This window comes from Callospermophilus lateralis, chromosome 15 (assembly GCF_048772815.1).
Source record: "Callospermophilus lateralis isolate mCalLat2 chromosome 15, mCalLat2.hap1, whole genome shotgun sequence".
NCBI classification, from domain to species: Eukaryota; Metazoa; Chordata; class Mammalia; order Rodentia; family Sciuridae; genus Callospermophilus; species Callospermophilus lateralis.
In genome coordinates, this window is record NC_135319.1 from 22,205,659 (window position 1) to 22,229,202 (window position 23,544).

The window sequence follows — 23,544 nt, forward strand, 5'->3', positions numbered from 1 at the left end:
TTGGTGGGAAGCAAAGCCAACAGAAGCTGGATAGGAATGAAGCCAAAGACTTGCAAACAATGCCTTGTGCTTGGAGGAAAATCTGTCCTCTACATGTTTATCTTTTTCTTTCTCCCCACTCCCCACCCAGAATGCACCAAAATTCTCCTCTCTTGATTTTACAACATGAAATGAAAACAGCAAATCTCTCTTAGGCATTTTTTTTTATTATTATTATTATTTCTGTTATTTGGTTTTCTACTTTGGTACACATGAGCTGTGGCTGCATCTCACACTGAAGCTGACATACCTTTAGGACACGCCCCATAAAACAGAGCATACATAAGTCACCTGGCATGGTTTTGCTTCACCTGCTTGTTATTGCTGAAATCTCCATGTCTAAGAGCACAAAAGCGAACTTCCTTTTGAATCTACAGATGAATATGGACAGGGTGAGTGGCATCCAAGTCTGCCAGGATGGGAGTGACACAAGGACCGCTGTTGGCTGTCTTGAGATATGAACAACACAGATGGGGAAATAACACAAAAGCTTCCGGAAAGCTTGGGGAAACTGGGGGAATACTCTCGAACTATATCCTTTCTATCAGACCCCCTCTGACTTTCTCAGTCCTACAGATTCTGAAATAAACATGAAGGCCAAAGTTGGTATAGTACTGAAGCCAGCAGTGCTACTCTTTGGCCTCAATCGCTACATAAGAATGGTTGGTCCTGGGGCGTCAAGTAGTCCTTCCCCCTCTCAGGCCTCCTAAATCCCCAGTTGATCCCACAGCCAGACCCAGGTAGGCCTTGACTGTCTCTAGAACGTCTTGCCCTCAAAGGCCTGAAGGTTGAAGGCAGTATCCAGAAACTTCTTCAGTGACACCAGGTGTGCATTCCTGTTTCCAGTGGCTGGTGCAGCTGCTGGGTCACGGCCCACATACCTGGAGGAGAGACAGCTAAGGGGAGGGGTGGGCCTGGCCTCAGCCCACACTCACCCCAGGACTATAGGGCACACATCTGAGGAGAGCTGGCCTAGCTGTGGGAACTGTCTGGACACCACTCCCAGTGAGCTGAGGGCCTGGGGCAAACTCAGCTACCCAGCTATAGGACAGGGAGGAGAAACGGCCCTCTCTATGTCACTAGATCTGCCCAGGAAGAAAGCAAATGGGTTAAATTAAACTTAAAGGCTTTGGGGACAAACACACGTTTGACTTAGAGTTTCTCATACCCCTTTACCATCTTCCCAAAGATATGTGATGCTAATGTTAAGCACTGAGTAGCTACTATGTGCCATGCACCTCAGAGGGCTAATCTGTCCATGGGGTCTAAGCCTATCATCATCCTGCTGCAGAGACAAAGAGTTCACAGAGTCTACAAAGGAAGCTAGGCTCAAAGGATGGAGGTTTGAGACATGCAGAAGGTTCCGTAATTCAGCTCTGGCTACAGAACAAAAACAAAGGTCTACTCTGTATAAAGGTGGTATTGCTGATGCTCCATCCCTGATGGGGAAGCTAACCCACCACAGTCAGAACATGTGGAGCCAGCAGGGACTACAGGGCTCAACTCCCAGGTTTTCAAATGTGGCTCAAAGAATAAAGGCCAGTTCCAAGTAGCACGGCCAATGGGACAGGCAGAGCCAGGATGGGGTCATCAAGCCCAGAGCCACAGGCAGTCCCAACAGAAGCAAGGGTAGGTACTGGTCCCCCAAGTCTTGTACCATATGGGGCGGGTGTGGCCAAGGATGGTCATGAAGCGTGGGTTGATGTAGTCATAGTATCCCATGTTCTTGTGTTCCTCCTGACACCACACCAGCTCTGCTCCTGGGTACCTCTCTGCTTCCTGCTTGATCAGATCAAAGGGGAACGGAGAGATCTGGGGAAGCAAGGACAAATGGGGCACAGTTGAGGGGAAGTGTGCCCAGGGCTCCCAAGACAGGAGCCATCCTCCCAGCCCTGCCTGGTACATTGCCCAGAGCTGGGGGGCTGGTGAGTCAATCTTGCTTGTCTCTCTAATCACTAGAGGAGTTTGGCACACCTGTTCCAGGCGTGTGATGGCCACCTGCTCCTCCAGGCCCTGGCTGATGCGTTCCTTCACCAGATCGTAGTACACCTTTCCCGTGCAGAAGATGAGCCGCCGCACCTGTTCAGGAGCCCGTGCTGCAGCCCCATCTTCAGGAATTACTCGTTGGAAGGTGGTCCCTGGGGACCAATATGGCATGGCAGTGACGTGAGCACACAGAGAAAGAAGCACACACAGAGAAGCTCCTAAAAGATCCCTAACATCCCCAGGCTCTCCCTGGCTGCTGAGTCTAACCCCAGGCTTAGGCCTGTGGTTACAACTAGCAACTCTTGATCCAAAAGTTAGAGCAAGGGACAGAGGACACCCTGAGATATCACAAGTACAGGGGTGGAGACGGAACTGTAGCCATGGGCAGAACCCTGGGAGCATCAATATTTAAGATGCTGGTTATTAGAAGTACAGGCCTCTGCAGGAGACTGATCTGATGGCATCATCATTTGTCCAAGACCTGCTACCTCCAGTGGTGCCCACTCCCTGCATGACACCCCATTCACCACACTGGATGACGAGTAGCTACTGTGCCCTCTTTTCCCCTCAGACCTGCAGTACAGGCCCCATCTTGAAGCCCTATCCATTTTTTCTGCCAGAGGTCACACCATGCACCAGATCAAGCAGGTTGCAAAACCTTTCAGGAAGCCGCTACAGTGTCCCCGCATCACTGCATCCCAAGTGAGGACACTGAGGCAGACAGGGTAATTGCAGCCAGTCCCACAGGAGAAGGGTCAGCACCAGCTCATCAGCCCAGGTGGTCCAGTCCCATTGCAGGAGCTGTGAACTGCCCACTTCAGCCACCTTCCCACACTGGAGGGAACACCCAGACACAAGGGAAAAAACAATACCTGTCCATGCCACTAAGGCCCTTTATGGCCAGTTGGTGCTTCTTCTGTTTACCAAGGGGGTTCTACTCTGCCAACCTCAGTGCCTTATACCTGCTTCTCCCTGACTCTCTGCGGAATCACATCTCAAGTTCAGCACTGGTCTTCCATGTGCTTCATCTGACCCCCCCAGGTCAGTAAGACTGAGAGCTCCTGGAGGGGGACCCAGGTCCCCAAGGCCAGTAATGTGTGTTTGGTTCATGAGTGAAAAGATGGATTAATGAATGAATGACAGTGCACAGCAAACTAGGCAGCACTCCACTGGCCTCCCACCTCTGAGCAACCTTGGCAGAGTCAGGTCAGCCTTGCTGGTGGCTAAGGAGGGTGGATCGCACACACCTCTAGCCCTACAGCTCCATACAAGTGACCAGAGCTGCCCCATGGCCTGTGGGGACCAGGAGAAGAGCTATTAGAGGGCTGATAGAGCCCCAGACAGAAAGGAAAACAGAAGAACCCCAGAAGCAGATGCCACGCAAAGGCCACTGGGCCCCACGTAGGACATCTCCCCAGTGCAGGCCACCCAACACTGCTAGGCTTGGCACATACCGCACACCATCTGGTCAAAGCTGGACCTTGCCTCTGGATGCCTCAGCAGAGATTTGGGTGTGAAGATAATCAGCTGGAAGGGAAACACATGCCCAGCAATCATCTGTCCCCACCTGTCCAGGGCTTCCCACATTCAACCCTCGTACTGAAAAGGTGCTACGGGAGAAGGCACAATTCAGCTCACCGGCTTGCGGAAGGGCAGCAGGATCTGCCGGCGCAGCACATGAAAGTAGCTGGCCGGCGTGGAGCAGTTCACCACGATCCAGTTGCAGTCGTAGAGCTGGCTCACCTCGAAGTCCTCAGTGAACACCTGCAAAGACCAGAAGGAGGCCAGTGGTGACTGGAGGAAGTCACATGCTGCACCCACACCCTGGCCCCCCAAGGCTCAGCAGGGTGGCCCCCATCCTGGGAGATGGCAGGAGCACTCACTGGGTAGGCATCAGAGTCATCATTACTCATCTGCAGGAACCTCTCCGGTCTTGCTGAGGAATGCTCAGGCCCCTGAAAGCAAATAAGAGATAGCCAAGGTGACCTACACAGGGCATGCCTGGCCCCTCTGGGACCGAAGGCCTGAGGGAAGTGCCCTCACTCTGGAGCTTGAACCACAAGGAAAAACCAGGAATGTGAGGCAAGAGCAGGCAGGGCATTTGCAGAGGGGATCCACCCAGGGCCAGCATGTGTGAGCGTGCAGGGTGGCAGGAAGAGGTCATAAGTTACACTTTCTCAGCGCTGTCACTGAGTGAGTGAGCACTTCTGTCAGGACTCATCTTGAAAGAAGCCCAGGAGGCAGACACACAGAGGGGGAGGTGAGAGACTGAGAGGGTAAGACCTCATGCCAGAAAGGGGTAGGTTCATCCCTGTCTTGGCCTTTCCCTTCCCTCCCCATAAGGCAGATCCCTGTGCTCCCAGGCCATAGAAGGCAGAAACCCCTCAACCCTGCAATGGGCCAAGGATATCCCCACCAGAGCCCACCTAGCCACCAGCCACCACAGTCCTCACCATGCCCTCCATGCCATGGGGCAGAAGAAGCACAATGCCGTTATGCCGCACCCACTTGGCCTGGCCAGTGCTGATGAACTGGTCAATGATGCACTGGGCTGTGTTGTGGAAGTCACCAAACTGAGCCTCCCAGAGAACCAGGGCATTGGGGCTGGCCATGGCGTAGCCCAGCTCAAAACCTAAAGAGAAGACACCAAGATAGGGCTTGCTGCATACTGTCACCAAACAGCCGTCGGACCAGTGAAACCCAGCCCTCCTACCCAAGTTCTTCCTTCCCAAGAAGCCAGGAAGAACCCAGGGGTTCCTTGGGACTCAAAGGCCAGGATGGGTCTTCTGGAAGCTGGCAACATGCACGTCACCTTCATCTCTTATATCATACATGGATAGGCTTAGCTTTAACTAGCCCAGAAGCCAAGGCCAAAGATACCTGGGAGGTAGCAGGAACCATATGCCAAGAACTACCCAAAAATGTGTGCAGAGATGTGGATGAGGAAGGGGAGGATTTGGCCCAGAGGCATCTCCCTAGAGTGGGTGGCTAAACTCTGGGAAGAGGAGTGAGGGAGGAAGCATGCTAGCCAATGGCTGAGCTGAGGGGAAGCATATATAGCAGACACAGGGGAACCAGAGCCCATGGCAGGATTCCTGGGGTACAGGGCAGAGGAGGCAAGATGGGACTCAGGAACACAGAGGCAGCAGGGCCAGTCAGTAGCCATGTCCCATAATGGACTCTACTGGGCTTTCTGTCCCAGCCCACCAAGGCTGGTATCCAGGGAAGGGGATCTGGTGTATAAAGTCCCCTTCCACACAAGGCAAGCAAGGCTCTCCAACTGGGATCCCTGAGGGGACAGGATAGGACACAATCTCATCTCCCACATGTCCCCAGTAGGGGGCAGCCCAGTACCTGCCCCCTCAGGAGTCTCTGAGCTCTGCAGCCCTCCCAGGCCATAACCCTGGCTCCCTCCCAGCTTCTCTCTTGTCCCCAGCTATCTCAGGACCTGCCTAACCCACCAAGGACTCCATATTCCGAGAGGGAGCTGTTGCACACGGTGTAGGGGGCCTGGTCAGGCCACAGATGGTTCATAGGGACACACGTCCTCCGGTCAACTTCCTGGTCGTGGAGAACATGGTGCCGGTGACTGGGGAGACAGACCAGGAAAGGGACAGAGGGCAGGTGGGCTGGCACCAATTCCAAAGCAGGGGAGCTTGGGCAGCCGGAGGCAGGCAAGCCTTCATCAATACCCCATGAAACCTGAAGGGTCCCATAGATGTTGACACAAGACAGCTGCCACAGCGCACTGGTTCCTCCCCTCTACACCTCCCTCCCCTGCCTGCCCCTGGCCTGCCCACTGCCCACACAGTGCACCAGGGGGTTGGGAGCAAGATTTTCAGGTCAAGGCACCTCCCAGAGTTTCAGCTTCTCACTCACACAGAGACCCGATGAGACCTGCCCTGCCGACCTCCCAGAAGCAAGGAAGAACCTGAGATCCCAGGAGGCCACACCTCTGGGGCACTGTCCTGCTGTTACCTTGCTGACTCCTCTGCTACCTCACCTGCCCTGTCCAACCTCTAAGGAGGCAGGAACTGCTGTGCAGGACCTGAGGCTGATACCTGAAGAGGACCACCTGGCTGAACCCTGGCAAGGGCCGATGTGCAGCCAAGGGGCAGCAAAGCAGCTGCCTAGGTCCCTGGCTAGAGCAAAGCCAGCAGAGAGGAGCAACCAGAACAAGAGCAAGATAGCTGGTTGAATTCTGCAAGCCACACCAGCATGACATGCCAACATGGCACTGAGTAAGGATGTGAAACAGCTGGGGGCCCAAATCAGGAAAATGTGATGTTGACGATAGTAAATGTGAGATCCAACAAGCAAGATAGGGAAGGCTGGTCTGACCACAGTTCATCAAAAAATAAAAATAAATATCCTAGGACCAGAGATAACCACCAGACCACTAGATATGAGTCACCAGCTTGGGCCAAGAAATCAGCTCTGCATAGCTGCTGCAGGGGAATCAGAGAGAAGTCAGCAGCCCTCTGATAACTCGGCCTTGGCTGGCAGTTGTGGATGCGAATGGGATTAGCTGTGAAAACCTCAGCTGGACAAGGGAGTCTTCCTTGGGTCCTCAGACCAGGTCCAGGAAGAAGACAAAAGGCCAGCCCCTCATCCAGATCTCCTGTGCTGACCCTGGGATACCTCAAACATTGCCGAGCAATGAGCTCCCCTATAGGTTCTATAGGAACATGACCAATGCCCAGGGATTGGGACCCAGAACCTACCCTGCCCTTACCTGAACGTGCCTCTCTCCACATCCTGTCCACTGAGCCGCACATGGATGCCCTCTTTCAGCAAGGAGCCAAAGGCCATGTACTCTGCCAAAGCCCAGTCCACTGTCCGTTTCTTGGTCATGTCTGCACGGCCACGCAGGATGCGAGAGAGGCCTGCAGAAGGGAAGGGGGTCTGAGGGCCTCCAGAGCCTGTCAACTATTCTGGGACAGCTGAAGCAAAGGTCCTGGGGTAAGTGTTCAGCGTAAAAGCAGGGTACTGGCAAGCTGCAGGAGGGCCCAGTGCCGGCCCCCAACTCCAGCTTCTAGCCAGTACAATAGGCCAACCTGAAACAGCCAACCCCTCTCTGTGGGAACAAGGAGCCAGTCCCAGATACTCATGCACTGAGTCAGGATTCTTCACAGTAACCCTACAGGGAGGGTGGGTGAGGAGACTGAGGCTCAGAGGAGGGAAGTCATGAATTCAAGATCACATGCCTAGCAAGAGACTTAGGATTGAGTCTGGTACATGTACAAACACCCTGTGCTGTGCACAGAGAGGAGCGCTCACATCATCAGCAGGTGCCCCAGGATGCCTGGCTTCATGCACATTGTGAGGGAGCTTCCTTAAAACTCTAATGGGCTGGTCAGAAGGTATGCAGTTACCCTATTACAGTTGTAGTGGCCCTACAGCTGCCATAGCATCCAAACGAAAGGGGTGTGCTAGCCAGGCTCATTAGCCAGGGATTTATGGTGTTGACCTTAGGCATCTGCCCATGCCAGCAGCAGGCCCACATCCTTCCTGCCAGCAGAGTCCTGGCCCCACCACCTCCTCCATGGAAGCCCCTGTTTCTCTGCTCCTCTGCCTGGCCAAGGTCATGTTCCCCAGCAACTGTGTTTGGAAAACCCAAAGGGCCCAAAATGAGCCTGGTCCCTGGCATGGAGCTGCAATGGCATCCACATGTGCTCAACTCCCTACACCCACCATGAAAGAAGCTATGATCAAGGGCATCCCAGAGGCACAAATGGGACTTCAGGAGCAGCTCAAACCCACCAAGGGTTCAGCAGGAACATTCCATGCAGTCTCCCTTGTTGTCCCAACCCACCTCCCTACAGGGCACGATGTTAGGTCTGGGACAATGACTGCACTGGAGACCACATAGCACCCTCACCTGTGTGGATCTTAAAGTCCTCCAAGGGCACAGAGCTGGCCACATTGCCAATGTGGGTCAGCACGTCCTCAGGGATGCCTGTGGTGGGGCACGTCATGCTCTTGGGCTCCCCATCCACGTTGAAGAAGCCTGAGAGGGACAGAGACTGTTCACATTTGGATAGCAATAAGGCTCTGATGTCCCTGGTCAGCCTGCTGTCCCAGGACTAAGGGGCCTACGGCTTCCTTACCCACACTGGCTGGCTCTGGACCATCTGTGGGACTTACCGCAGATGAAGAGCCACAGCTGTACTCCTGTACCTGCCCCACACTTTCCTCAGGGTCTGGGTCACATCTGACCCAGCCCCGCCCCTCCAGGGAAGCCCTCTGAGCTCCCCACCAGCAACCCTTCCTTTCCAGGGAGCACATGTGACCACTAGCTATACATGGTCACCCCTCTGCCCCAACCTACCTTGACCTTCAGGAATGGGGCCCCCACAGCCTGGGGGTGTGCAGGACACAGCCTCAGTGTCTAGCTGGGCAGTGACTGCTTTTACCCAATGCCATTTCAGTCCTATCCCTGTACCAGAACTCAAGGCTCAGGTGGATCACTGAGCCATACACCATTAACTCACCAGGCCAAGGTGAGTCCAGCCAGTGCTTGATATGAAGGATCTTTTTATCCTTGGACCTTCCATATGCCTCCTCACAAATACGGTCATATTTGGCAATTTCTTCCTGGAATCAGGATGGAGGCAGCAATGCCCAGGGCAGTCAGAGGCTCCATCTGCTCAGACTCATAAGCCATCAAGTTCTAGAATTCTCTGCCTCCTGGATTGTAGGAACCTCATGGCTATAGCCAGGCCTGGTAGGCCTGCTGTATGCTCAGTAAGGGGCTTGAGGGAAGAACCAGGAAAGACTTCACAGCCCTTGCTCTGAGTTCCCTGAAGGTGGAAGGACCAACATGTCTATAGATGATTTGGGGGAAGAACCCAACTCAGGGATCCCTCTATAGGAAGCCTCCTGGGAATCCTGCCTGAAGCTGGGCTTCTCCTGCATCATGGCACCTGCTGCACCCTACCCAGCTGTAACTGTGTACTTAGTTCTCTGTGCACTTTGTTAACTGGGGACTCTTGGGGACAAGGACCACATTGACTACTTCTTTAAACCCTCTGTGCCCAGTACTGAGCTGGTGACATCTGTAACGACTCCAAGGTTTCCACCCAGTTCTATCTGAGACTTGTTCCCAGTGCCCATGTGCCTACCTCAAACTCCTGCAGGGTGACTGTTCCCTCGGCGATGAGCTTATCTGCATACTTCTTCAGCACCGGCACCTGTCTGTGTATCTGCTTATACATGAGTGGCTGTGTGAACATGGGCTCGTCCATCTCATTGTGGCCACGCCGCCGGTAACAAACCTGCAGGGGAAGCTGGGGGCTCAGTCCCTGCCCAGGCTGTGTGCTCAGCAGTCACTGCAAAACAGGGTCACATCCGGGCAGGGCAGACTCTGAAGCTCTCGAAAGCTCCATTATCACCTATCACTAAACAAATGTCCCATACCCAGGACTTTGCACACAGATAGGTCCTAGTGGCACTAAACCTGTCTAAAAAGCAGTCCTAGCCCTTAGTGCTGAAGGTTTGGAAGACCTGGTCTGCCTTGCATGATGGGATCAGGCCACTCACTCCTGCCTTGGCCTTAGCACCCCAAACCCATCAGGCCTGCTTAGCATTGCTAGGAGGAGCCATCACCCTGCCTTGGCCTCAGTCCCCAAGACCCACCAGGTCCACAACGACATCTTTGTTGAAGGTGTTCCTCCACTCAGCTGCCACACTGCACACATATATCACAGCCTCTGGGTCATCTGCATTCACATGGAAGATGGGTGCATTGACCACTCGGGCCACATCAGTGGGATATGGTGAGGAGCGGGCCATTCGGGGGTCTGTGGTGAAGCCAATCTGTAGGAGCAGAAAAAACCAGCAGCATCTCTTTATTATTATTATTTAGTAATAGTAATGAGTACCTGGGACAGCAGGCATGTGCCACTGCACCCAGTGGTTCCCTTTTTTTGTTTGTTTTGTAGTGCTGGGGATGAATCCAGGGCCTGGTGCATGGCAGGCAAGCACTCTACCACTGAGCTACACCCTGAGCCCCAGTTTCTATTTACTTTGAGCTAAATAGAGACCCAGTGGGTCAAGAAACTGGGTTGGAGGGTCCATCAAGGGTACCTAGAATATAGGACATGAAGCATAATAGCGAACAGCCCCACGGTCAGACATGATAGCAACACCCACAGGGACAGCAGAGCACCAGGAGAGCTACGCTTGCTTCTTTTTCCATCCGTCACTTCTCTATGTTAGTAGTGACGAACACAGGCCTGGAAAAACCCAGTGTGCCAGCAAGTGACTGTACAAGTTTGGATAACATACTTCAATTCCCAAAGCCTCAGTGTCCTCATCTATCAAAAGGGCTCATTAAATTCCTGCCTGCAGGTTTACCCAAGGAAGATCCAATGGCACTGTAAATAAGGCAGTTAATGCTCTAAGCTCATAGATGAGCTCTTATTAACCACAGCTGCCTTCAAGAAAAGGCAGGTGACACTGTGATCTGAGACCAACTTGCTCAAGTGAAGCTAAAGGTAACATCTTATTACACACACAGCCTCCATATTGTATTCCTTTCAACGTTCTCTGTACTAAGTACAGTTGTCCCTTGGTATCTGTGGGGGACTGGTTCCAGGACCCTCTCAGGAAAATCTTTGGACACTCAAAGTCACTTAAATAAACTGGCATCATATTTGTGTGTGACCTACACGCATCTTCCTGTATTCTTTAAATCATCTCTAAATAACTTATAATACCCACGTCAATTCTGTGTAAATACTTGTTACATTGTATTGTTTAGGGAACAATGACAAGAAAAAAACCATGTACATATTCTGTACAGGTTTAATTTTTCCTCAAAATTTTTTTTTCTGGTACTGGGGATTAAACCCAGGGTTTCATGCACTGAGCTACATCTCCATCCTTCTTTTTATTTTATTTTAAGACAGGGTCCCACTAAGTTTCCCAGACTGGCTTCAAACTTGCAATCCTCCTGCCTTAGCCTCCTGAGTAGCTGAGATTACAGGTGTGTGACACTATATTGGCCCAGCCACAATTATTTGTGCTTCAGTTGGATAAACCTGTGGATGCAAAACCTACAGATACAGAAGGCCAAATACACACACATACACATACATGTGTGCACACAAATGTATCTACCAATTTCATAGATCAGGACATGTGGGTTGGGGATCAGGTACTTTACCTGAGACTGCATGCCAGTAAGTGGTAGGGCAGTGAGACAGTGGGATGACAGCCAGGGTATCTCACTGTTCCCACCAACCCACCACCTAGATCTCCAGTGACAGACATATGGCCTGGCATGAAGCCCACCCCTTACCTGGTTGTTGACCACGACGTGCACAGTGCCATTGGTGGTGTAAGAAGGCAGGTCACTCAGGTGGAAGGTCTCATACACCACACCCTGTCCAGCAAAGGCAGCATCCCCATGGACAAGGATGGACATGACCTGCAGTACAGGGTGTGAGCCAGCAGGGCCTATGTCCCAGGATGTACAGTATCCCTGACTCCTCTACCATGAAGAGCCAGCGCCCAGGTCCTCTTTGTCCATCCTCTTAAGGCCCAGGTCCTCAGAGGCCCTCCCATCAGGGCCCAGCATCTAGCCCCCCAGGGCCCAAGTCCCAGAGCATAATCCCTCAGGGACTAGCCCTCACAGGACACTCCCCAACCTCTTGGGGTCAAGATATCTGAGCCTAGGTCCCTGGAGTCCAGGTCATCTGAGCCCAAGTTCCAGAACCAGTCCCCTATAGCCCCACCCTTGGGACCTGACCGTCAAGGTGTTCTTTGGAACACCTTCAGGCCTAGCTAGGAGCACACCTTCTTGCCCTGGGCATCCCCGCGGTAGAACTGTTCTGCCTTGGTCTTCCCCTGTACAACAGGGTCCACAGCTTCCAGATGGGAGGGGTTGGCCACCAGTGACAATGTGATGTTCCTGTTGGTGGCGCGGTTGATCCTCTCATGGTACATGCCCAGGTGGTATTTGACATCCCCAGAGCCCTGAAGGTCAAGGTAGAACATGATGAACCTATCCCCACCCCATGCCAAACAGGTTGAGGGAGATGAAGACACTCAAGCCCATGCTGGGCTGGGACATTACATGGCTTCTGTTTCCTCTGAAGTCTATGCTGTCTCTGAACCACCTTTCTTCCTGGTCACACTGCCTTTCTCGCCCTTCTAGGCTAGCTAAAGCAGAAAGGTCGGCTCCTCCTGGGGCTTGGAGCCCCTGAGCCACTTTCTCATAAGAGCCCCCTCTGCATTATCAACTATCATCCTCTCAACCTAAATGACCACAGCATGGGAAAGGATAAAGGCATCAAGAAGAAGGGCCATCAAGAGGTAGTGACCACAGAGAATGAAGAGCAGCTCATAACAGAGCTATGTCCATATACCAGGCCTCTAGAAAACACCAGAACTGAATCCCTTCCTCACTCCTCACACCAAAGTAATCAAAGCCACAGCAGTATTGAGGTAAATAAGACGTATCTTACAATATGGGAGTAAGGGAAGGCTTACTTTCTAAATGATATTCAAAGTCCAGAAATCATAAGAGAGCTAAAAAGGAATTAACTTGTCATGGGTGGGAGAAGCAAATACAGGCACATGCTAAGGAGAAAACAATCAAGCTGAGGAAAATACTTACAAGACAAGTGTAGGCAAAGGGCTGGTATCCTCAAAGTGCAAAGTGCTTTTACAAATCAATAAGATAAAACCCAAAAAGCCCTATAGAGTGAAAACCAGGACAGAGAATTTACAGAACAAAAAGTATAAATGGTTCAAAAACATATGAAAAGATATTCAATTGAGTTCATAACAAAGATATGTCTAAATGAAATCATTTTGTTATTTATATTGGCAAAGACAGAAAGATCCAAGAGTGTATGTGAGGACAGGGGCACAGCAGGCATACACCATGTCTGCAAGCTCCCCAGAGGGTCATATGATCCTACCTCCTTAGCTTTGGCCACTGCATTTCTCAGACACCATATAACCAATGTACTCTTTTGTACATGTGCAGGGACACTCATTACAACAACCTAATGCCCTTGCAGGGGACACGGTAGCTTTAAGAAGCCTGGGGTGTCACACACGTGCTGGTATAAAACAATGACAACCTTGTATGTGGGGACAACAAGGTGCCAGTGGCATCACAGGCTGCTCCTGTGGCCTTTTACAAATAAGGCTGTAATGGAGTAACTGTGTTTGTGTCTGAATGGAACATTCTGGAAGCACATACCTCAGAACAAACATAAGCACACACACAAAAACTGGCCAAAGGAATGGGGTCTCACAGAGAAAACGTTCTCATTGTGTAAACCTTTTTTAAGCAATGCTCGTATTTCTTTTGTAATTTACCTTTTTTTAAAAAGAAAACAGTGCTCATATTTTTTTCAATATAAAATTTAGAAATTCTTTAAAAACTTATCCTCAGTCAAGTTTTACACGTACACATGCACACAGACCACCAGCACCATCATAATCTCTTCATTTCCTCACAACCACACTGGGGCAGATGCTTTTATCTCAGTTTTACAAAGGAAAAAAAATGAGGCTTAGAGAGTTCAAGGTGCTTGAGTAAAATGAACAGGACTTTGGAAAAACCCTGGGCTGGGAGCCAGCAGATGTAGATTCTGGATCCTATTCGGTACAATGTACTCAATGTCCTTGGGGCAGTCACATTTATTGTGACTTATTTCAACAAACCAAGCACCTGTGGAACTGGATACTGGGGTTTTAAAGGCAAGGTTCTTATCCTCGCCCTAGAGGGGAAAATAGATATGCAACTTGATATGCATGCATGCAGATACAGACAGACAGACAGACAGACAGACACACATGGCAGGCTGAAGAAAGCCAGAGACTAGTACTGAGGGCAAATGAACACAGAGGCTTCAGGGGAGGGAGGGATAGGCTCACCCAGAAGACTAGCAGTGCCACCAAAAGGAGAAACAAGCAGGACTTTGAACGAGGCAGAGGGCAGAGGAAAGGGGGAAAGCAATAGGGACTGAGGGGCTAGCATGGCCACGGCTGGGTGTGCAGCATGTACAATACACATGCCAGCTAGGAGCGAGTGGGAGTAGGAAAGCATGTCCTTGGCTGACCCCCACAGGCAACTTTCTGACCTCCCAAGACTCTCCTGGGCAAACAAACAAGTGAGGGGGCCCTTCCAGGCTGGTGGACAGGACTTGGGGACAGAGGCACAGACATAAGCCGAAGTGAGCAACTTCTGTAAAGTCCTTGCATTTCTCTAGGCCTCAGTTTCCCTAGCTAGAAACAGGAGGTTGGCCCAGATTATCAGAGGGCCCTCCTAGCTATCTCATGACAGCACTTGTTCCCAAAAGCCTTAGGGATCAAATATTGCAGCCTCTCTTCCACTCTTCTCCACTTCTGTCCATGTCAAGTTCTATCTCACCTGTAAGCTCTCAGCCCAGCCTTTCCCTATTCCATCTCCTAAATACCAGGTCCTCTCAGGGACACAGTAACCAGGGCATGCACCCACCTCATCTGCTGCCTCCAGCTTGGGGTCAAACTGGCAAAAGATCTGCTCCAGGTCCTTGCGAATCACATTGGCCAGCACATTCAACCTGCCCCTGGAACCAGAGAGGGCTTGGTTCTTACCTGACACCAATGCCACTTTCCCCCACTGGTCCAACAACATCATTCTCCTTTGTATACCTGGGACCTAACAGAGTCAGGTGAGGGGGGTAATCCACCTTAGTAGTGCCTCGTCCCACAGACTCTGGTCATACAAACTGCTGGTGAAGAAGCTTTCCAAAATTTCATCAAGGGAGACATGTAGTCACTTTATAGCTGGGATAGACACCTTCATCTCACCTTCCCTCTAGGAAATGCCAACCCAGGGCCACCTATTCAGGTCCTGCCTTCACGTCCTTGGGATGTGCCCTCCACTTGATGTCCACAGGAACTTCAAGAAGCACAATGCATACCTTTACAAAATTCTGCCCCTCCCAAGAACTAGAGCAACATGGTCAGAGGAAAGGGAGTCTCAGAGCACCTGACTAATCCCCAGCCCCAGGTGCTTTGGCCAAGTACTTGGCTCTTCTTGGAATGAAGTCAGACCTAGGGTCTCTGAGAAGCTACCAGTCTGATCGCCTTTACCCAAAGACCCTACCTACACCCTCATTTCCATCTCATCCCTTCCAACTCAGTCTCCTGAGCCTGGAAAACGGACAAAGCTAACGATAGAAAAGAAGGCAGCCCCACCTGTGTGGCATCCCCAGGATGACGTTCTCGATCCCCATCTCACTGGATTTGTCAATGATAGTCTTAAGGGCAGGGATCATAACCTCACAGCCTTCCAGGCCAAACCGCTTCTCTGAGGACCACTTCCGGGCCAGAAAATCTTCAAACCTGCTTGGGGAAAAGGGAAGGGAAGGGATGGAGAGGGACAGGGGTGGGGCTTATGGGGCTTTTCATTAGCGACAGGAGCTGGGTGCCCAGGACAAAGGAAGAGCAAAGTCATTTTCTTACTATATGATCTAGTACTCACTCCTGCAGAGCACACCACTCCCACCCAGCAAGGAGCACAAGGTCAGGGCAGGCTGAAGGTCCTTCCAGGTCACCAAAGACTCCTGCCCATACCTTCCCAGATGCCACCTCTCTCCTCTTCAGAACCCAACTTCCCCAACAGGCCATCCTCCCCACCTGCTCTCTGCCACTACTCTCCTGCCCACACTGCCAAGCACTTTCTCCCCAAGACCTCAAAGTCCACCTCCCCAGCAGAATTCAGAATCCAGCCACATCTCACCTCTCAGAAAGTCCCTTGGCACCCAACACCTGGGCCAGGTGCTTCTCTAAGCCCCTGCATTCATGGGAGGACCTAGCTTCTGAGACCCCAGTCAGGAAGTCACCTCCACACACCATAAGGCACCACTATAGTCACTTCACACGGGGACAGCTTTCTGCCCAAACATTCCGACAGCCACATCCAGTTACTTCTGCCCTTGTTCAGAGTGTCCCCTGCTACCATGCTTTCCTAGAGTCCTACTCCTTCTTACCTGCCTGGCTCTTTCTTGGACCAGCTCTTGGCCAAACTAAGTGAGCACCTGTTTCCAAAGCTCTGTCTAAGGGCCTCCCCACTGCCAGCAGAGGAGGCCAACCAGTCCTGCCTTCCCTTGCCAGGCACCTCCTCGTTTCCTACTTGAGGCCATGAGCAGGCCCCTCCAACTACACTGGGCAATCCATCTGGAGTGGTACTAACCTCATGGAGCGCACAAGCCGGGCCAGCAGGGTTCGCTTCTCCTCATTGGAGAACTGCATCACACCGGGGGTCTCAAATTTTTGCCGAATCCACTGGCATTGCTCAACATCATTAATGAACATGAACTCCAGGCCAATGTGCTGGCAGTAGGTAGTCTAGGGGGACAGGAAGGATCTTTTTTTTTTGTGTGGGGGCAGGGGTAACCAGGGATTGAACTTAGGGACACTTGGTCACTGAGCCATCCCCAGCCCTATTTTGTCTTTTATTTAGAGACAAGGTTTCACTGAGTTGCTTAGCACCTCGCTTTTGCAGAGGCTGTCTTTGAACTCCTGATCCTCCTGCCTCAGCTTCCCAGCTGCTGGGATTATAGGCATGCACCACCACGCCCAGCCCAGGAAGAGTCTTAATGAGAAGCCAGGAACAGGGACAATTGCCCTGGCATCTGGAACAGAAAAGGTAGAGAGGGCCGTCCCTCTCTCCTCAGATGCTCCAGAGAGTTCCATTGGGTACACACGCCTGGGCTCACCTCCAGGCGCCGGATGATCTCCCGCAGAGAGAGGGTGCTTTCAGAGCCCCCAATGAAGGTGGTCGTGGGAAGCTGGAACTCTTTATCCAGGTCAGCCTCCCGCAGGTCATAAAAGGCTGGGAAAGGAGCCACAGATAGCAGAGAGGAAGAAAGAGGGAGGTCAGGCCCAAGAGGAAGGGCAGCATCCCCAGACCTCCTCAGACCTCCTTCCAGGTCTAGTCTAGAAGCTCAAAAACTGTCTGTTTGCAAGCAGGAGGTGAGAGTTAGAGCACATCTGTTACCATGAGAATGGGCTTGGACAAATCCCTCTTGCTTTCTGGGCAGTGTACCAGCTAGAGAAAATAGGAACACATCCCTCTCAGGGATACTATACAGCAGATGAGTAAGGGTCAGAAGGAGCTAACTGGACCCAGAAGCAGTGGGCTCAGACTGCCCTATAGGGCATAAGACCCCTCCACCTGCAATGGGCCATAAGCACCAGCTTGATCAGTCACTGCCAGGACAACAGGGAAGGGTTGCAAGGCTCACCCAACTTATCAATGGTTGTGATCAAGTCAGAAGGCACAAATGAGTCCAGGTCTGCATCCAGAATGCCCAGGGGATCCAGCTGGGCCACATGGTGGCCCCGGATCTGGAAAGAGGGAAAAGGGCCATGCCAGGCTAGGTCTCAGCTAAGCAGACCTTCACCTAGAGTGATGCTCAGAGCCCCAGCCCCTCACTCTCAGCTTCAGGATTTCAAGTTTCCACAGATCTCCCAGGTTTCATAATGCGGTTGTCTATGAGACCTCAGCATCAGCCACCAAGGTGGTATCAGCTCACCTGTTTAAAGGTACAATATACAGCTAGAAAAATTCGAAAAAGACCTATATACAAAGATATACACTATAGTTCTATTAGTAACTGTGAAATTCTAGAAATTTCCCAACAATTCATCAACAGGTGTCTAGCATATGGACAAAGGAAATCCAAACAGGGGGGTACTATAGAGCTGTAAAAAGAATGAGGAGGCAGGCACAGTGGTGCATGCCTGTAATCCCACTGGCTCAGGAAGTGAGGCAGGAGGATCACAACTTCAGAGCCAGCCTCAACAACTTGGCAAGGCCCTAAAAAACTCAGTGAGACCCTGTTTCTAAATAAAATACAAGATAGGGGGGGCTGGGGTTGTGGCTCAGCAGTAGAGCACTCACCTAGCACGTGTGAGGTGCTGGGTTCGATCCTCAGCCCCACATTAAAATAAAAAAAAAAAAAAAAAAGGTATTGTGTCCAACTGTAACTAAAAAACTATTAAAAAATAAACTTAAAAAATCATGTTTTAATTACATACAAGAGGAAGTGAGGGGAAAGGGGGAAAAATATAAGGGGGAGAAATGAATTACAGTAGAGGGGGTAGAGAGAGAAGAGGGGAGGGGAGGGGGGAGGGGAGATAGTAGAGGATAGGAAAGGCAGCAGAATACAACAGACACTAGTATGGCAATATGTAAATCAATGGATGTGTAACTGATGTGATTCTGCAATCTGTATACGGGGTAAAAATGGGAGTTCATATCCCACTTGAATCAAAGTGTGAAATATGATATATCAAGAACTATGTAATGTTTTGAACAACCAACAATAAAAATTAATTTTAAAAAATCATGTTTTAAAAATAAATAAATAAAATAAAATACAAAAATAGGACTGGGGATGTGCCTTAGTGGTTAAGTGTCCTTGAGTTCAATCCTTGGTACCAAAAAAAAAAAAAAAAAGGAATGAGGAAATCCCTTTCTGCTCATATGAGTTAGTCTCCACAAAATACTGTTAGGAAAAGCAAAATTCTATAAGTGTGTATGGTGAATCACCCATTATCCAAGAAAGAGGACATACCAGTAAAAATATGCACTTGTGTATGAACACATAAACACACACATCAGAAGAATAAAATCACAAAATAAGAAAACCATAAAATAAAAAAAAAATTATTATCTATAGGGATAAAACAAAACGGGAAAGAGTGCTAGAAGCCAGACTTTAAGAATATATCTTGCTTTGAAGATTTGACTTTGGAACATTACACAATGTTATAAAGCAAAATTCAGCTTTAAAAACTGAAAGTAAAATGAAACAAATGAATAAAGATATCTACTTAGTGGCATAAATATACAGAGAAGAACTATTCTAATTACCTAATGGAATATTCCCTGAAGACAAACAGAACTACAGGGGAAAAAGTCATAAACTGCTTTCTATAACCAACCAGTAGTAGCAAGTTAGCATTATTATTCTAAGACTATTGCATGTGGGTTGTAGGAAAATCAAATAAGCCATTGTGCTGGCATCTTTCAGAACATCTATTTTTGGCATCTTTGGAAGGAGATGGTGCCATAAGATTGATGAGGTCAAGGACAAATCCTGAGTCCTGCATTTGAAGTATGAAGACACATCAGTATAAACTGACAGCACATGTTATCTTTCTGAACACACATAGACACACACACACACAAACACGCACACGCGTGCACGCAAGCACATTTCCTGGCTCTGACCACTGAAATCACCAAATCAATTCCAGTGAACATTCTGAACTCCACAGAGACTTAGATGATTCTAGGGCTGAGCAGAAATGTACATTCTGAACTTTGGCATCTTGTTCTACCAGAAAGCAAAGGTGTGCTAAACATGTTAGGGCTGAGAATATGGACACTTCCTAAGCAACCATATGTATAATATCTGCAACTAATTGAAATATGTTTAAATTTGTGTATTCAAGTGATACAAAAAAAAAGGAAAAGCCTTCATTGGTCACCTTTGAAGGATATAATTTTCATATTTTTAGAAATCAGTCAATACAAAACAAACATTGAGTCTTTCTTTTTTGGGTGAGTGGTGGATACTGGAGATAGAACCCAGGGACATTTTACCACTGAGCTACATCCCCAGCCCTTTTTATGTTATATTTTGTGACAGAGCTTTGCTAAGTTGCTGAGGCTGGCTTTGAACTTGTGATCCTCCTGCATCAGCCTCCCAAGTCATTAGGATTACAGGACTGTGCCACTCTGCCTTTCTTAGACAATATTTATCTCCCAATAAACCAGGTGGACAAAGGGATTTTCTCCTGGTAGAATATGTCAGGTAATAAACAAGGAAAGACAGAATGAGAACAATATTCATTAGTAATTCCTAATGAATTAATGGATCTAAGAAATTATTACACATGGCTATTCACTGCTGAAGAAGTATGGGGCCACAGCTCTCCTGGAAGGAACTCACCCATGTCAGGCACAAGAGGCTGGGGCCTGCAGCCACCCTGCTTCTCCACCTTAGATAGACCTTTACCAGTAAATAAAGTAACAATGCCTGAATCCAGGGGCTAAGAGCAAATGAAAAAATACCTATGCTAGAATATAAGGCCCTCAAGCAGCACTCTGGAGGTTATTGTATTTAATACAGTTTTGCATTCCATGTGCTTCATTGTCAAAGTCAATTGTTAGATCACTTTCTGCTTCTTTCAACCAGCCAAAAAAACACAATGTGTATTGAGCATCCTTATCCAAAATGCTTAGGATCAGAAGTGTTTGGGATTTCGGGGTTTTTGTTTTGTTTTTTCTTTTTTTGGAATGTTTCCATGTATGCAATGAGATATCTTGGGAATGGGACACATGTCTAAACATAAAATTAATTTATATTTCAAATATACAGGACCTAAAAATGATTTTGAAGAACATTGTTAGTGTCTATGTTTTGACAGACCCATCAGATGAGGTCAGGTGTGGAATTTTCCAGTTGTGGTGTCATGTTGATGCCCAAACAGTTTAAGATTTTGGAGTATTTTAGATTCCTTGGATTAATGATGCTCAACCAGTACAAGCAGTTGCTGTTTGCTTGGTGGGCCACAGTCAATGAGTCTTCAGGCCAGTGAGGGGGCCCAACCTGCTCACCTTCCTTCTTCCATCCAGGACAACTGGTGCACAAGGAAATTACTTCCCTCCCATACAGGGCTTTTCATTCAGAGCAATCATTTCCATTTGCTAATGCATCTTTGCTCCCAAGCCCTTGTAGCAGCTTGCTGCTCCCTCCCACGGAGTCTCTGCCCAGACATCTAGGATCCCCTAGCATCACCCTCTGCATGTCAAGTTTCCCTTACAAAATGCCTCCTGCCACCAGTTCCCACAGAAATCCCCAATGATTACACTTGTTATGGCATGAATGCCCAGAACAGCATCCAATTAGCCCTGTTCAGTCAATACCAAGATTACAGATCACCAGAACTCTCTGACAGAGGAGCCCAGACTGGGGACCCCACACAGGAAAGCCAAGGTCTCCAGAATGTGCAGCTGGTAGGGAAGAACTGTTTACCGGAACTATTCATTCATTCCACAAATGCTAATGAAGCACCTGCTGAATATCAATCCCTGTCCTCTTGGACCCAGTCCTGATGAGAAAACTGACATTAACGATGGTTAATGCACTTACCTCTCATTCAAGTGAGTGGAATTGATTACTTACTAAGTATTCCTCTAGGTACTGAGGGCCTGGTGTGGGAAAGGCAGACAACATTCCAGAAGACAGATGACAATCCACCTAATCAGTATGCACAAAAATAACCCAGTGCTCTGAATGATAAGTGACAGTGACTAGCCAGAGGAGCAGATGGTATTTGGTAGCAAACTTCAAGAAGGGCTCTCTGAGAAGACACTGGAGCCAAGTGAGACCCTTTCCCTCAGCACCCAGCCAAGTCCCAGGAGCCTCCCTGTTGGCTGTCCGTCCATACCTGGTAGGCCCGGATGAGGGACTGCACAGCCAGGTGGTCCTCTACCAGTTTGCTGGTCCGGTCAGAGACTGTGGGCCTGCTCTCAGGGATGACAGATGGAAGCTGTGGTTGAGCAGAGCCAGATGAGGCTTCCTCCCTGGCTTTCCGAAAGAAGCTATCCCAGGACTTGGCAGGGAAGAAAGCAAGAACACAGCCAGTTTAGTGCCTGGGAAGACTCAGGGGTGACCCAGTTTGGGTCCCAGGGAGCATCCTTGGGGGACCACAGCTCTCAGGGTCTTCTCAGGGCTCTGCTTTACAGACCCTTCTCAGCTAGCTGAGGCCCCCTCACCTAGAGCCCATTTCTTCTTAGGACTTGGTTGGATGGAGTGGGGGCAGAGAAGGTTATAAGTTGTGGCTCAGGGGCTTTGATTGTGATAGCAGTTGTGACATGCCTTCACCCCCTGGTTTAAAGAGATCCTTCTGGAAGGCAGTGTGGCAAGCAGACACTCTACACCTCCATGGCTCTTTTTTTGAGCCAGCAATTTTGCTGTTAGCAATTTACTCCACCGGCGTTGCACAAGTATGTGCACTAGGTATATACACAAGGATGTTTCCTGCAGGGCTGTGATTTACAAAACAACCTAAATGACCATCAACAGGAAAATGGCTAAACAGATCAATTTTAGAATCTGGAGGATTATGCAGTGTTAAAAAAGATGAAAGTGCATTCATTATTGTGAATGTGGAATATCACCAAGAAGATATGTTCTAAGGAGAACAAAGCAGAAGAGGATATGTGGCTTGCTACTCGATGTGCCTATACACAGACACTTCTATCAGTTTTCTAGGAGAACATGTAAAATTGTTTTCCTTTGCTCACTTCCATACAATGCCAGTGGCAAAATCAACTGGAACAACCTCTGTGGAAAGCAATTTAACAATACTCACCAAAATCACACACACAGATAATCTTGGACCCAACCTTTCCACTTTGGGAAATCTTTTCTACAGATAGCTATACACATACAAGAGTATGTACCACAGCACTGTTCATGACAACCAGGTTGGAAGTGAACCAGATATCTGTTACTGGGGACAGGGAGGGCACACCCACACAAGATAATACTATGCAACTAGAAAAAAAGCACAAGAAAACTATTCACATACTGACATGGAAAGATGTGGAGACAGACTGCCAAATGAAAAAGCAAGAAGCAAACAGCAAAAAAATTTTATGTACAACTTTTGTGTAAAAGGGGGACAAAATCCAATTATGTCTGCAATAAGTTTATATAAAGAAAGTTAAGGAAATGGGTTGAAAAGGATCTGATCAGCTGGTGATGGACTGGAAGGGTGTTTTTCTGGGGCTTTTCATACTGCTTGTCTCTGGATCATGTGTCTGTTCACTTTCCTTTGAAAAATGTGAGTGAAGGGGAGAGAAAGCAAGTTCACTTTTCACCCTGCTATCTGATTGACTTCTTTTTAACCATCAAATGGTATTTGTTTTATTTGATCATGTACCTATAAACATTTTTTGGCCTAATTCCACATGAGAGGGTATCTGGAGAGAGTACAGCATATTAGTGGGGCAGTGAATGCCTCAGGTATGACTGAACAGGCACTATCAGGACCTCTAGAGCAAGACCTCTTCCCCCAGCCAGTTCATCAGCAGGGAGGCATGAAGTTGTCCTCTTCTACATGAAGACAGACCCTTTAACAAACAAGGACAGTTGAGGATCTGAGAAGAAAAGAAACTCATCCAAGATTACACAGCAAGCAGACTGCTTCTCTCCACTACCCCCAACACAATAGGCCCCAGAGACTTCCCTCCCACTCAGCAGGCAAGGTGCGGGTGCCAACCTTGTGAACACTCTGTGGGTTTTCCAACCAGGCAAAGTACATCTCTTCCATGTAACTGGAGCCACCTCCACCTTTGCTTCCAGGGAAGGTGGCTGGTGACTCAGAAGACCTGCCACGCCAGTTGAACACTGAGATGTACCGTGCAGCCAGGAACCTCGTGGCTTGTGCCCCGAACAGGGATGGCAGCAGCCTTAGCTGACTCAT

General features: G+C 49.3%; 1 protein-coding gene across 3 annotated transcripts; it reads right to left on the reverse strand.

Annotated features, from left to right (window-relative positions):
- Positions 1-359: 359 nt before the first annotated feature.
- Ogdhl (oxoglutarate dehydrogenase L) lies at positions 360-23,544 on the reverse strand. Of its 3 annotated transcripts, XM_076834428.1 has the most exons (22): positions 23,341-23,544; positions 21,502-21,666; positions 17,283-17,385; positions 16,755-16,870; positions 16,229-16,383; positions 15,232-15,378; positions 14,507-14,597; positions 11,827-12,006; positions 11,330-11,458; positions 9,664-9,843; positions 9,150-9,302; positions 8,520-8,622; positions 7,907-8,035; positions 6,761-6,911; positions 5,487-5,614; positions 4,479-4,657; positions 3,909-3,980; positions 3,664-3,789; positions 3,480-3,552; positions 2,014-2,177; positions 1,697-1,851; positions 360-920 (listed from the first exon to the last, which is right to left on the reverse strand). In XM_076834428.1, exons 1-22 carry the CDS (start codon positions 23,542-23,544, stop codon positions 797-799), a joined length of 3,027 nt encoding a protein of 1,008 aa, XP_076690543.1. In that variant the 3' UTR covers positions 360-796. The 3 variants fall into 3 exon arrangements, with proteins under 3 accessions (XP_076690543.1, XP_076690545.1, XP_076690546.1); XM_076834430.1 differs by lacking the exon at positions 21,502-21,666; XM_076834431.1 differs by lacking the exon at positions 9,664-9,843.